At 41.4% G+C, this 16,017-nt stretch overlaps 1 protein-coding gene across 1 annotated transcript in view; it reads left to right on the plus strand.

Moving 5' to 3' along the window:
- Window positions 1-16,017, plus strand: part of aff2 (AF4/FMR2 family, member 2) — a 102,253-nt gene that overhangs the window by 28,548 nt on the left and 57,688 nt on the right. Inside the window, exons 2-5 of the mRNA XM_025063367.1 lie at window positions 3,476-3,596; window positions 7,706-7,925; window positions 8,226-8,696; window positions 9,102-9,505. Of these exons, the coding sequence (XP_024919135.1) occupies window positions 3,476-3,596; window positions 7,706-7,925; window positions 8,226-8,696; window positions 9,102-9,505 (1,216 nt within the window). The remainder of the gene's footprint in view (window positions 1-3,475; window positions 3,597-7,705; window positions 7,926-8,225; window positions 8,697-9,101; window positions 9,506-16,017) is intronic.

Consider the following 16,017-nt stretch of genomic DNA (forward strand, 5'->3'; position numbering starts at 1 on the left):
TTCTTCTCTGCAGTCACTCATCGCTTAAGTCTCACATCTTAACTTACAAAAAGAAAAAAAAAAGTCTTTAAATGAGTTCCAAATAAGTATTTGCTTTAAACAGTTCTGACAGTAATTCCCATGATCCCACACACACACTCTCTGGTGGAAGTGACTGAACCTCAGAGAGTGTTTTGGTGACACCTACAGGACGTTTTATTTCCCATTGACGACAAAACACGGAAACCTTAACACCGTGGTTTCTGTCCGTCGTCCGGCTTCACCGTCAGCCGCGACTCGACCGCAGACAGATTTGCATTTTAACAAGAGGGAAATTTACAGACTTCTAACGATATACGGGACGAACAGGTGCAATAAATAAAGGCAAATACCTGCAATTCTACTGCATCTCGTATGTACTTGATCATTAGATGTTATAAATTGTGGCGTAAAGGTGAATCTGTCAGAGGCACAGCTGCGGCAGTAATGTTCTTCCTGTAGTAAAACCTCTGATTAATCCTGCAGGTCGCGCCTGCTGGAGTTGCAGGTTCATTCGTTCGTTCTTTTATCGCTTGAAGTTGCAGGTTGAATGCCCTGCTAAAGGAGAGTGCGGCAGTGGTTGTTGTGGAGCAAAAGATAATGATGGAGAAAACACTGCAGGAAAAGTAGAAAAATTAAAAAAAAAAAGTGTGTGTGAGAGAGTGTTAGAGTACAGACGTCGGCGCATGTGTGTGCTGAAGTATGCTGATAGCCAGAGTAAGCTCTGGGAATTTAATCTCAGCAGAGCTATACTGTGCTCCCCTGATAACTAAACACACACACACACTCTCACACACACACAAATGAGAGGAGCAGGGAGGTGGAAAGTACCACTGCTACATTTTCATTCACAGAAAATATCAACAGCCACAGTTTGCCCACTGCTGATATCAGTGCTGCCATTAATCCACACCAATCCGTCCATCTGTGCGTCCGTCTGTCCGTCATTTATATTTTTCTGTGTTATTTTCCACATTTTTTTGACATCATATCATCGGCCGAGCAGACAAACTCCCAGACTCAGCTGCCGTCTCCGTATCAGGGCCACATCACAAAAAGCTGACTAAGAAAAAGGGGCAATAAAACAGAGATAAAACTCAAACCTCAGACTGATTTTTTTTTTTTTTTTGCCCCCTAGGGCGTCTGTAAATTCTGCCACTGTCACAGACCCACACAGAGGGCGTTGAAGTTACGACCGGGGGGTTAACAGCCCTGGACTCCACCCTGCACCGCAGCGGGTCAGGGTTCAGTTCCTGTGTAACACCGTGTCGGAGCAGGTAGCTGTAAAGTTTCTTACTGGCCCGTGTCACCGCGGCTGTGGTCCCGGCACCTGTTAAAAATGAAAGGGTTCAGTGAAGTGTGAAAGGACGGGCTGAGCAGCGTGACGGGTCCTGTTCTGCCGTCCCCGACGCACGGTGGGAGATAAATCCTGGATGTGTTAATTACCTTGTCTGACCTGATTCCCTGCGTGTGAATGTATTATGTGACGGAGACAGTGATCTGTCACATGGGACTGCAGCACCGTGTGTGTGTTTACGTTTGTCAGTGACAGCTCTGCACCAACGTACAATGCACAAGTCAACCAGCAAACAATAACATCTCAGTGTACGAACACACACACACATACTGTTTCTTGTAACTTTCACATAGACATACTGTATTTGCCATAAACAGGGACGTTATTGACTTATGGTATGAGCACACTCAAAGTTGCAGTATTGGTATCAGACATGAAAGAGTTGTATAGAACAATGATATGCCTAATCCTAATCCTAATCCTAATTCCAAACTGAATCTTGAGCCTCAAAGTGTGAAGGTCCTCACAGGGACAGAGTGTCCCCAAAACCATAATACTGTCCCCACTAGTATAGCTAAAGCCCTGACACACACACATACACACGTGGACTAATGTAGCCTTTCTTTTTCGTGATTGTTTATTGATCCTGTTTATCTGGATAACTGAACCATAACTTACCATGACTCTAACAATTACCAGTCAACGCCCAGACTTTACCCATCATGCAATTCAAGCAACTGAACCATAACGTCATCCCTGACTCTAACAATTACCAGTCCATGCCCAGACTTTACCCATCATGCAATTCACACCGTAACCCTAACTAAACGGGTACATACCAGGTTCTGGTCTCCATAAGGACTACTGGTCCTATGAAGACCTGGAACACTGCTACAGCATGTAGTATTCAAACATGAATACACATTATTTGTACTACGTTTACAGTTGGCTAGAAGTAGAGCAGTATTGGTACGTGTCCAGTAAAGTTCTTTTCTTTTCTTTTTTTTAATTTCATCAAAACTACACTTCTGTGTAGGAGGTTTTCCAAAAACCCTGGGTTCACCGCCCGCTCTGCTCCCTGCAGATAAGTTCCCGTTGCTCTCAACCTTTCCTATCGCTGTTAAACATCAGCTGTCCAACACTTTAAATGCCAAAAGAGCCAATCTCAAATCAGACCCTGGAGCAAAACACAACTAGCAGCACGCCACGGTTCAAAACCGAAGCGTGGGAGTGTTGGAAGATTAAAAGCAGATTTTACTGGGAACCGTCCGATGAAGCCGTGACAGGTTCAAAAGTCTGAGACCTTTCTTCTGCTTGAAAGTATCCGCGGACTTTTAGACCTCACTTTAAATGCACCTGCCCTTTACAGCGCTGAATTGATGGAGCGGGTTCAGAGTGTCACAAAGAAAAACGCTGTCGTCGTGAGGAGTTCTGGTTCCACGGTTCTTACCCTGGTGAAAAAAAAAATCATCCATTTATAATTGAAAATATTGGCAGATGTTCCATCATTATCCATTTGAACCTGAACTCTGGGTAATGTTGGAGATGATGATTTATTCATTAAACTCTGGACGACCTTTTCATGTGTCTGATCTGCGACTTCAGATTCAGTGAATTTAATGGTCGACGGGAATTCATTCCCCATGTTTGAATGTGAAGAAAATTACAAAATATATTTATTATGTTTTTGTTTTTTTTATTGCTACTAAAAAAACTAAATCATTGTATCACTATGTGAAACCAGACATAAAAAACTTGGTTGGGTTTCTGTTAGTAATTTTAAAAACTTCACAGTCTAAGAGATTTTTTTGTTCTTGGAACAGCTCAGTTTCAATAATAGATATTTATTTCCTAACATTTTGTAAAAACTACAAACTGTAGTTTTTCTTGTTAATGGTTTTCGTGTTCTTCCTTCCACCTGCTGATCTTATCAGTTGATTTATTTCAGCTGCAAGTTTTGACTCTGTTTTTTAATCTAACCCCAGGAAGAGGTAAAAAAAAAAAGGAGAAAAAGTAGTTGGTAAAAAATTTTTTTAAAAAACACCGATCCTTTGGTCTCAGCGAAAAAAATCTAAAAAACACCGATCCTTTGGTCTCAGCTACGTGACGGCTGCAGAAGGAGATGCTAACCAGCTTCTGTTTTTGTCTTTGTCTTTTCAGTCATCTTGAGTCGGAGCGCAGCGTCTTGAAGAGGCGTGAGTGGGAGAGGAGGAATCAGGAGGTCCAGCAGGATGAAGATCTGTTCTCCACTGGTTTCAACCTGTTCGGTGAACCCTACAAAGTAAGAGCGCCGACATCTTGGACACCTTATTATATCAGGATATATAACCTGATTTTGACAGGGATTTGATCTGGTCGACGGCAGGATTTATTTTGTTTTTGAGCTCAGGAGTAAATCTAATAAGTCATGCAATTTTTTAAAAAGATTTCATGACGCGTTTGAGTAGTAAATCTTCTAAACTGAAAACTGTCTTGATGTAAAGTACCGGTTCTCAACCCCCGGTCTGAGGACCACTGCTGGTCCGCACGTCATGTGGTAGCGGGCCACAGTGGGACACAGAGAAAAAAAATTACTTCAGTTTAACTCATTTTCTTTCAAAAATAATCCAGTCAAATCCCTTTACTTTTTTCATTCAAAAATAATCTGTCAATGTGTCAAAACAACAGGTTGTTCAGACTCAGAAATGTTATGATCCTCCAACGCAGTACCGGCTCATACCAGCTGACTGATCCTTGCTCTGGGACCGCTGTTTTAAATAGTCATATCAAGTTATTAACCTTAACAAAATAACTTTGTTATGTTTTTCTTGCCCTCCATTATTTCTCAGCCTTGTTCACGTGTTGTTGGTGTCTTATGGTCCAAACGACAGCTCATATATCACCACTGTCCACTGTACTGTAGTACCCCCCTCATCTGCTCCCCCCCGAGACTGTTTACGCCGTCATCTGTTCCTCGTCTGCCCTGCTCCCAGACGCCGGCGGTGCCGTCACTTTGTTTCCGCCGTAGCTGAAAGTGAATCAGTGAAGCATGGAGTCCACGGCCCTGGTGTATAAAATTGATTTTGGTTTGTTAACTCTCATTTGTGACCGGCAGACACTTATACAGGCGGTTATGAGCCAAGTGTGTTGACCTTGGGACAGACTTGGCAGAATGTGTTTCACTGCTGATGCTGCTGATGCTGATGCTGATGCTGCTGTGTACAAATGCCAGGGAACCGAACGCCTTCACAGAAACCGAGGCAGCAGATAAAAGTCATTCTAAAGATGAATCTCATCCATTCTTTGCCACTAATTAAGAGAGTTCAGGTCGAGTCGGGACTTTTCAGATGTGCTTTACCACCAGGGGGCAGTTTGTTGGACCACATATGAGAGTGAGAGAGTTTATTGGTTTAAGACTTTTCACAGAAAGAATTCACAGGTTGATAAAAAAGTAAGAATTATAAAAGAAAACACTAAAAATACTTACTCGTAAATCCAAATAAATCCCACATCTGACTGAAGAGCCTGACATGAAATAATACTCAGGCCAAGGACTTTTAAACTAAAGAAGAGATGAAGCAGTGACCAATGTCAATGTGTTTTTTTATTTTAAAAATGATAATCATTACTTTAAAAAAATGTGTTTATTTGCAATTTTTAAAATCAATCCATTTTTTTAAATCAATTGCTGGATATCAAGTGGACCCTATTAGAATTCCTGGCGACCCAATTTGGTGTCATGATCCCATGGTTAAGAAACACTGTGTTAGAATATATTGCATTGGTTTATTTTTTGTGTTTTAAGAAAATCAAATCATTAAACACAAAATTGGGGGAAATATAGAGAATTAACTCCTTTAAAAAATATATTATTTCCTCAATCAGCATCTCTGTTTCTGTGTACATCTGTACTGTACTGTCCTGTACTGTACTGTACTGTACTGTACTGTCCTGTACTGTACTGTGTCCGTCTTTGTGTCCAACTCTACAGCACTCATTTCTCCGTCAGCTATTAGCTAATCCCTGGTCTAATCCTGTTAAAGACTGTTACGCCGTTAGCAGCTATTTGGCATGATCTATTCACACACACACACATATACACACACATATACACATAAAACACACATGTGGCTGTAGACACGTGTACCGTAGGTTTTCCTCCAGCGCTCCTCTGTTTTCCATTCTGCCTCTCAGTAAATGTGTTTTCTGTTCCTCTTCAGCCACAAATCTTTTATTCATGAGTCTGAGATGGAGAGGAGATTGATAGAGAATTTATTCACAGCCAACTTTGGCTCACTGTGCTGTGCTGTGTGTGTGTGTGTGTGTGTGTGTGCATGGACATTAATTGCATTTCATGTTAGCACTTGATTGTATTTTCCTTCCTCTCCCATGAATCTACTATAATTAGTAAACCAAGCTTAATCATGCGAGCTGTTCAATTTTTCTACCATTTAAGGTTGTTTTTTTTTGATAATTTTTGCACAGCTAATGTAGAAAAATTATGAATAACACGGAGTGCTAAGAGATTTAATTATTAAATAAATTTAAAAAATGAAAATCGGTTAAAAATTTCCAACGTCAAGCAAAACAAAAAAAAATAAAAAAGAAAATCGGTTAAAAAATTTCCAACGTCAAGCAAAAAAAAAAAAAAAAAAAAAAAAATCCAGCTACCTGAGAGTGTATTGTAATCAAACATTTCTGCTGCCCGCCGCTGGATTGTGCTTGTTGCAGCGTATTAGTGGTGAGAGCTGTTAAAGCACATGAAGTGCAAATTTAAGAGCCTCTCCTGGTCATTGATTCTGGGAGTTGTTAAAAACTGTGCTTAGGAGATAATGTTCAAGTAATGCTCCAGCCACTAGATTATCCCGGGGATTTGGTCGGTAAATCTGAGTGAAACACAACCTCCATTATCTCCCACAAATGTTCTGGACGTAATGTATATGAAGGGGGGTAGAGGAGGAGGAACACGCCTAACATTACAGTGATTGGTCAATGGATTCTGTTGTAGGAACATTATATTATTAGTAGTATTTTTATTATTAATATTATATTATTATTACCAATAATACCAGTAATTATAATAAAATTAACAGTAATATTTTGGCTCCTGTGCTCAGCAGTTGGTGTCGATGCAGTTTCTTGGTTAATATTCTTGTTTCCTATCTTCCTTCTGGAACTTTTTTTTTCCCTCCACCTTCGTTGATTCACTGACTTTTTCAGATGAATTTTGTTCATTGTTTTGATTTATAACCAAAGTCTCCCATCCAACAAAACTTTCTCCAGGCTCAGATGTGTACTTTCTGCTCAGATGAATACTTCTGCACTCCGAGGAGTACTGTACACTGTGTATAATCTCTCAGAGCTGCTGACTCAGGGATTTCTTCCCGACATTTTTATTTGTTTATTGAAATGACCGGTAAATCAGTTCCAAAAGTTAAACTTTCTGTAAATTTAACGCCAGAAAACTTGTTTCATCTGATCTTCAGTTGTTAATATGTGACAGCGACTACTACATTGTACTACACACAGTATATGTTTCTGTCAACTGCTTAATTATACACATATATTTTTACATGAATCGACTATTTGTACTAGTATACTATACACTATATATTTATTTATATATACACAACAACTATATTTGTAACTACTCTACTTTCTATTTATAAATTATTATTTTTATACATTTTTATTTTAACTTTTATTTGCATCTACTTTGATAATTATTACTTTGACAGTATTGTAGCCTCAGGTTATTTAACCTTCAGTATTTAGAATATATAACATATATGTGCATATACAATACACATACACAGGAGTAATATATATACAGTGTATAAAGAGAACAGGAAGAAAGTGTATTTTATTTTGCTTCGTTTTGGTCCAACCTCTGGTTCCACCCCTGTTTTTGTCCTTTCACAAATTCCTAGATCCAACCTCTGGTTCCACTCCTGTTTTTGTCCTTTCACAAATTCCTATCACACAGATTTATAATCGAAGAATCCCTCAGGGATTCGCACCAACAACCCCTTCCTGAAATATTTTTGACTAAAATCTCAGCAGTGTTCTGCAGCGGCTGAAGTCGTTCCACTTCAGTCAGAGCTGCCCTGAGGTCTGAGTGTGAGAGCGTGGGTCAGGCCCGCCATGATTCCTGCTCCATTAATTTTACTCTTCCTTCCTGGACTGAAGCCTCCAGAGCGCAGGACGTGTTTAATTAATCACCCAATACCGATGTCTGTGCTGCGGTCAGTCAGTCCGTTCGTTCGTCCGTCTCTCTCTCTCTCTCTCTGCTCCTCTTCAGACGAATGAAGAGGGCTTTCCATTAAATGTGCAGAAATGAAGTTGTAATTAATGGACTCTTCTGTCTCCCCCGTCCTTCCCCCTCCTTTGTTCTCCTCCTTCACGCTCCAGACTAATAAAGGTGATGCCTTGGCCAGTCGTGTCCAGAACACACTGGGCTCCTATGAAGAGATGAAGGACCTGTTGACCAGCCACTCCAACCAGAGCCACTTGGTGGGAATCCCCAAAAGCAGCAGTGCCAACAACAACCTTCAAACTCCGACCACGTCGACTTCAGAGAGGCCCACCGTGGACTCCCAGCTTTTCAGTGAAACCTTGAGAGAAGTAACAGGTGGAGGAGGAGGAGGGGGAGCAGACACAAGTGGAGATAAGCGTTTGGGAAATGCGACTTCTTCAACCGCCACCTCCATGCAACCTCCGGCTCTGACGGCCTTATCGTCCAGCACATCAGCATCAGCGGCCTCACATCACACGTCCAGGAAGACAGCGGGTTCCATGGACTGGTCACACTTGGTGGGAATCCCCAAAAGCAGCAGTGCCAACAACAACCTTCAAACTCCGACCACGTCGACTTCAGAGAGGCCCACCGTGGACTCCCAGCTTTTCAGTGAAACCTTGAGAGAAGTAACAGGTGGAGGAGGCGGAGGAGGAGGGGGAGGAGGGGGAGCAGACACAAGTGGAGATAAGCGTTTGGGAAATGCGACTTCTTCAACCGCCACCTCCATGCAACCTCCGGCTCTGACGGCCTTATCGTCCAGCACATCAGCATCAGCGGCCTCACATCACACGTCCAGGAAGACGGCGGGTTCCATGGACTGGTCAAAGGCAGCGCACGGACAGACTTCCCAGGGAGCCAGCCTGGTCCTGGGTCTCGGCCAGAGCTCTCAGGGTCAGGCTGCTGCGGGGGCCAACGGTGGGAGAGGAAAGATGTCCCTGCTGGAGGAGGAGCAGATTCAGAGGCACGAAGAACTGTTCAGTTCACTGAAAGATGAACTTGGTCTAAAAGGAGATTCGAGCCCTTCTTCCTCTTCGTCGTCCTCCTCCTCCTCTTCTTCCTCTAGAAGACACTCCTCCCACACTTCTAAAACCCTTCCTCTACCAGGTAAACAGTAAACAAATGTTATGCCACTAATATTGATTTTTACTTTTTTTTACTGTTATTCATTTACACTGACTCTTTCTTTGTCTTCCCATTATGTCAGTAAAATGTTAAAACTTAAAAAATTTCAAAAATCTAATCTGATTAATCACAGGGTAGCTGTGGATTAATCTTGATAGTAATTAATGGCAGTTAATTAATTCCTCTATGCATTAATTTAACTCACATTTATCACAGTATATCATCTGCTTATATGAAAACCGATGTTTGTTGTTACTAGACTTTAGTTGAATGAGAATTTATAAATCTACACCTTTTACTTTAACAATAGTAAAAGACTGAAAGGTCAAAGCTAGCTTTACAACATGATTATTTACTTTTTTTTGTTTGTTCCTCGTTTGTCCACAGATGGCGCCCACTTCAAGTCTTCCAACAATGCCGACAACGGCGGGCATTTCAAATCCTCGCCGTTCGAAAACGATACGCGCTCTCACTTCTCGACATCGTCGTCACCCTTGGCGTCAACGTCTGTCGTAACCACGCCCACTCCTGGTCTCACCACTCCCACATCTGGACTCACCACTCCCACCTTCCCACCCGGTAGCCTGTCGGGGAAACCGGTGGCAGTGCAGCAGAAGCCGACGGCATACGTTCGACCGATGGACGGTCAGGACCAGGCGCCCAGTGACTCACCCCAGCTCAAACCCCCTCTAGTGGCCACGGAGGGCTTCAACACCAACCAGGCGTACGGAGGAAACCCTGGAAATGTGAAGAGCAAACTGCCGAAACTGACTCTGAGTCACACGGGGGAGGTAAGAGACGCCCACTGGGCCACCGTCACACTCTTATAACAGTACTGTACTACATCACTGTACTACATCACTGTACTACATCACTGTACTACTGACTACAAGTTAGATGCTGAGAATATTGATGCAGTAAATCAGGGTTTGGTTTGTACTACAGTTCTGATACATATGGTACAAACATCAGAACTTTATGACCCAGGGAATCAAGTCAAAAAGTTCTGAGACAAAACCAAAATCTTTATTGATGATCTACTGCGTCATTTTCCATGTCAGTCTAAACACAAACTCTCAGAGAATTCCAGTCTCATCCCGTGTCTTTACTTTGTTTAAGGGAAAAAAAATCCAGTTTTCCTTCAAATGTTCTATCAATTCAGTGAAAAGTAAAGACAGAGCTGGAATTATTCCACCAGGCAGATCTTTTTTTTTGTTGCAGGTTTTCAAACAGTTTAGGTTAAAATTACATATTTTTTTGCACTGAAACGTAATGTGATTCAACATCTAACAAAGACGTGTGGAAACTGTCTGACCTTCACTAGTTTTACTTCAGGAAACACTTTGCTTCTCACCAGCCATTATTCAGTTTTGGTTTTGGCAGGTGGGGGGGTAGGGGGGGGGGGTGAAGGTTCACGCGCACACATTCTGACGTAGTGGTTGAAGTGATTGTTGATGTTTTCCTTCTCACTCATTTCTCTGGTGTTCTGTCCAGTCGGTGTGTGACGGTGTTGAGTCACGCTGCTCCACAACTGTTACAGCAAATTAACATCACACCATTACTCACTCACTCACTCACACTTCCCGACTCACCCCTGACAACCTGCCCCCCCCCACACACACACACTGCCCTTTTCTCTCTCTGTGGCCCTGTCCTTTTTAAACTTTTTAAAAAGCAAAAACACACAGAGCTCAATGATGTCGTGAGGGGGTAAGCAACCGCTATGTCAAACTAGTTGACGGGTGAGTAGTCAACCACATCGAGCAAGCCAGCTGTTCCTGTGCTCTCATAGAGGGTGTCAGTGTGTGTGTGTGTGTGTGTGTGTGTGTGTGTGTATACACCAATCCAAATGAGCCTGGGATGAAGGTTTGAACATATGGCACCAGAGAAGAAGAGAATGCAGCAGAGGGAGAGAGGGAATTAAAATCTACTTTACTACTGGTGGAGCGAGTGTTTCCTCCCACTTTGTTTCACCCACTCGTCCTGGAGTGCTCTGTTCTGTCCGTCTTCTGTTAAAGTTTTTTTTTTTTTCCCCCACTGTTGTTTATTTAAGGGTGAGAGAAAAGATAAGAAAAAAAAAATCATTGACTTATTTTAGCATTGTATTATTGTTGGATTTGTTTTGGTTAAAATTTTTTTTTTTTTTTAGTAGGAACAGCAGCAAAGGAAAAACTTTTTTTTTTTTTTAAATACCTCAGATATTTTACAAAAATGTGTTTTTGATAAATACTGTATATTGCTAGTATAAATCATTTTTTCTCATTCTTAAATAACCAACTATTTGGAAAAAAAACAAACAAATTGAATCATTATATCGACTATCGCAGGTCAGATCCTTGAAAGTTGTGGAGTGGCAAAAGAAAAAGTTATGGTTTTTGGCTGCGGTCACTGTGGGACAGCACCTCAACAAGGCTAGCTAAAGGATGCTAAGCTAAAGATGTTTCTTTTATTTATTTATTTATTTTTTACGTAAACAGCAAACAGCAGCAAACCATGTGATCAAACACGTGACGCAGCCAATCACAGACAGGAGAATAAACAGCTTGTTGTTTATTCACTGATGTTTTTAACGTTTACATGTTTAACCTCCAGGTTAGCGAACACGTGAACCACCGTACCGTACAGTGTTGTGTTTAAATACCAACCAAGTATCGCTTTAGTGAGAACCAATAAGAAACTGTTGTACAGTAGATTAACATGATTGATTGGATCTCCCGGCAGATTAGTTCTGGTGCAGTGACCGTGTATTAAATACTTCATGTTTGACTCACAGTAACTGCTGCTTCAGGGAACTGCGAGTTCCTGGATGTGCGACGCTCGTGTTAGCGCGTTAGCTCCTGTGTTTGGCTTTGAGCTATAAGTCTTTTAACTGCTGTGGAAGCTTTCTTTTAGCATTATAGAATTATTGATTAGAGTGTGTTGCACAGGCGTGTGTGTGTAAATGAGTGTGTATGCGAGAGAGAGAGAGGGAGAGCGAGGGTGATAGAAAGAGATATCGTTATTGATCTTTTTGCAACATTTACACTTGCCTTAAATCTACCTTTGGACACATACACACTCACACACACACCTGTTTTCTGTTTGTCAGCACTTTAAAAACAACAATGTATATTCTGTTCGTCAGCACTTTAAAAACAACAATGTATAATTTAAAAACAGACACAACATCTAACAGGATTTGTCAGATTGACTTCTTAAAAATAAAAAACACTCCTCCAGGTGGCGTTAAATAACAACAAAGTCTTTGTTAGTGTTAATGATAAATTAATTATTCTCATCAAACTGATCTGAAAACAAATGAGTTGGGCCGGATTAGACAGTTCAGTGGATTAGGATTGGCCTGCGAGCCGCCAGTTGATGATCACTGTTGTACAGTTTATGAAATAGAGCCATTCATATCAAGAAATATGTGACTTAATGTTTTTTTTAAATGGAATATTAATAATTAAAATAATCAAAAACATTATTGTCAAAATAAAACAACAACAAAAAAGTAAAGTTTGTCAAACACTTACCTCACAAGGTCAAGTCACTCTCTCTGCTTTTACGCTCATTCGATTATGTGGAGTTTCCATTGCTTCCCACTCTGGCTGAACAGCACTCCAGTCAAGAGCATTTACAAGTGTATTTCTGAGTCTCCCAGCAGCGAGGCTGCAGGAAAGTAAACATGGCGGCGGCGGCAGGTGACATTTTCTGGAGCACTGTGACAGCTTTCATTTACATGTAGTTCAAAGTGTAGAGGTGATGTAATTTCACAGCGATTTGATGGCGCACAGCCGCGCTTTCATCAGCCGCGTGTAGAGGTGCACGCAGCTGTTCACAGCTAATGTAGCGGTAAATAAGAAGCAGGGCGGACTAAGACCTGCAGTCAGTAATCACCGTGAGGCCGACACCGACCAAATCAATCCCGCTCCCAGAGAAAGCCTTCATTTATGCCCTTTTTTTTGCATGAAAAATCCTGCCTCCGTGTCGTCCCTGCCTTCAGAAGGCTCTCTCTGATCAGGTTATGTTGGGACAACAGCGTCCGCACAAACAAACCAGTGAGACGGAGGCAGACGAGCCGCTGTGGCGACCCCTGTGGTGGAGCAGCCGAGCGAAATGAGGGAGCTCACGCAGACAGAGTGATTGGCTTCATGTGTACCGGTGTTTAGATTCTTTATTCTCCGCTCTGGTTATTACCCCCTGGTGGCAGAGACCAGATATCACTGTGGGATTAACCTGGAGTCAAAAAGTACTAGGACTCATTTATGATAGAATGAAATCTAATAGAATCTGATTTTGAACTTTTTGTACTTGTCATACATTTTCCCCACATAAAAGCCTAAAGAACGAACAAATTGGTAAAAACGCTGGAGGAGACAGAACCTGAAGTTTTTCACTGAAACATTCATCATCTATTCATCTCAGATCTATTATTTTCCTCTGGATTTATTTACTTAGATGCAGCAGCTGAGTGACTTGGTGACACTGTCTCGAACCCATGTAGTTGTGGCCATGGTGGTTTAGGATACAGTAGTGCATAGGGGGTCAAAGGTCAAGCACATGCAGAAGAAGGTTCCAGGTTTAGTTAAAAAAAAATATATATGTATAAATATATACATCCATATTGACGTTTTGATGTTTTTGACACCTCACTTAACACCAACAAACACCTCGAGTGTTTGTTGGTGTTAAGTGAGCGACTTACCTCCGTCTTCCACTTCTCTGTGACAGTTCAGGGACGTGAACCAACTTTGGTCCAAATTGGTTTTGTTAATCGCTCGTACCCAGGTTGCTGAGACATATGGGGACGCAGCGATCAGCTTCCCTGGAAGGTTCCAGATGATCGCAACGGCTCATTAGCATTTTAATGTACAACATCAAGCACAGGCAGCCAACTATGAATCAAAGAAGTGTCAGTGTCAGTGAAGACCAGGAGCAGGTGTACTGACTGGGTGAAGTCAGTATCACAGCATCAGTCTGCTGCAGTCAGGGACATTTTGAAGTTTTTAAATCATTTAACGTCTACAGTTGTCATATAAAACGAAAAATGACAACTGATTTAATCTCTAATAATTTTTTTACAACAACAAAAAAACCAATCCCTGTTCCCCCTGCAGTGCCTTAGTGTACCACTGATGGTCTGCGTACCACAGGTTTGGGGTAAAAGACTTTAAACTGCAGTTCTCGCTTCTGAATTCGCATCTGAATTTCTGTAAATAATGATAATTTTAGTAGATCTTTTTGGTCGACAAAAAAAGAAAAAAATTAAAATATCTATATTCTATCATAGTTTTTCTAGATACTGATTAGTATCTTACAGTAGTAGATTATTCTAGATTTTTAGATTTGGTCGGCCAATGACCCCCCCCACCCCCCAACTCCCCCTGGACCTCATTTGAATTTGAGACCCCGGCTTTAGGTCCTTCCAAACATTGTTGTCTGACATACTTCTTAGCATATGCATGACCTTTGACCTAATCCTGGTGATATAAAAACACTTCATACGCTCTCATAGTTTGGAAGCTTTTTACCTCTCAAATATAATAATGAATTCGCTCGTAGACATTGAGTCGTGCTCCAGAAAGCAGCCGGTGTTAATGACAGGGTTATTCTCAGCCGTTTGTGCTACTTTTTAAAATAAACCTGAGCCGTGTAAACAGTTGTCGAGCAGCTCTCCTCCACCGCCTCTTTAAGCTAATTGTTTGGCTCTTGAGCCCGAGGCTCGACTTAAATCACTCCTATAAACACTGTTACGGCCCCAGACAGGGGGAGTTATTGACCTGCTGCTCTGACTACGGGGGTGTTTGGCTCCGGAGCAGGAGATACTCTCCACCGAGGGGTCGGTGCTGGTGGTCCGACACCAGCCTGGGCGTCGGCTACTGGTTCTTTTCATTTTCTCCAAGCGCGTGCTGGGTAATTTACCAGCCACGTGCAGGACAGTTCTAGATCTACACGTGTTGCTGCGCTGTAATTATTAAGAACAGAGGGCGCCACCGAGTCAAAAATTAAAAAGGATTTTTTACTTCAGTTTTCAATAACTAGGGCTTTCAAACTGATTTTTTTTTTATTTTAATTTGACCAAACGTGATTAATTGTGATTATTTTTTTCTAAATATGACAACATTTTTTTTGTCCAGTAATTTGACGTAAATGAACAAGAATCAGAGATAATAATTTATTCATTCATTTAAATTGCTCTTTTTTGCAGATTGACAGAAGAACGTACTTCATATTAAAGTATTGTCGTTGTTACTGTATGTTCACTTACAGTAAACATAAAATCTATTTGAAGTATTTGCTGAGCGTACAATTTCAGAGTCACTATTTATGTTTGTGTTGGCAAAAACAGCTTGTTTAATGTGAGGTGAAGTAAAATTACATAATCAATGTGTTTAATAATTCAGGCTCGTGTATTTTGCTCACTTTACTGCGCGTCCCTGTGGCGTCCCAGAGGAAACACTCGTTAGTGATGAAAACTGCCGCGTCCTCTTCAGAGGAGGAAAAGAAAAAAAAAATCTCAGAAATCACGAGAAGAAAGAGAGCGAAGAAGTGCAGACAGATAAATGTAAATATATATTTTATGACGCCACTGAGAACTCTTTCATGTGACATGAGAGGAGAGCTGAAAGTGAGGGAAGAAGAAGAAGGAGAAAAAAAACCCTTGTAGGAATATTAGCATTTTACCTTAAGTTCAGTAATAAATGAAAATGAGACAAATTAAAACACGGCTGCTCCATGATCGTCCTCAGCCTTTTCACTGTTTACTCCAAACTTGAGAAGACGGAAAAAAAAAAGATCTTCTGCTGTTGTTGCGTTCATTACTACAGACGGATGGCGAAGCAGGCGCACAGGGAATAATGGTAAAATGTGCAGAGAGAGGGCGTTTGTAAAATTAGACCGAAGGAATATTTACTCTGAGGAAATAAAGGAGAAGAACGCGCGGCAGAGGAGAAAAAGGGCGATGAAATATTTTCACACTTCCAGCAGAACCTAGAGAACATCATAAGGAGTCTGTCAGGGAGGGAACAGCTGGCTTCATTTACATATTACCCATCAGGCCACACTCTCCCTGCGGCTGCCTGTCAACTTATGTCCAAGGCAAACAAGAATGTAGACCCACAAACAACAACTCCATTTAACACCACGGCATCTTTACAGCTGCGCTGAGAAACGGATCAGAGAAGGATTTGGATTTGGACTCTGAAGAAAAAAAAATCCACAAAAACGCAATTATAACAAAAATATTTATTTACTTTGTGCTAAGTACTTTAAATCATTTTAAATTGGTATTATCTTTCTATTCATCCATCTTTTCTGGTTT

This window comes from Cynoglossus semilaevis, chromosome 15, assembly GCF_000523025.1.
Source record: "Cynoglossus semilaevis isolate Cse_v1.0 chromosome 15, Cse_v1.0, whole genome shotgun sequence".
Taxonomy (NCBI): domain Eukaryota; kingdom Metazoa; phylum Chordata; class Actinopteri; order Pleuronectiformes; family Cynoglossidae; genus Cynoglossus; species Cynoglossus semilaevis.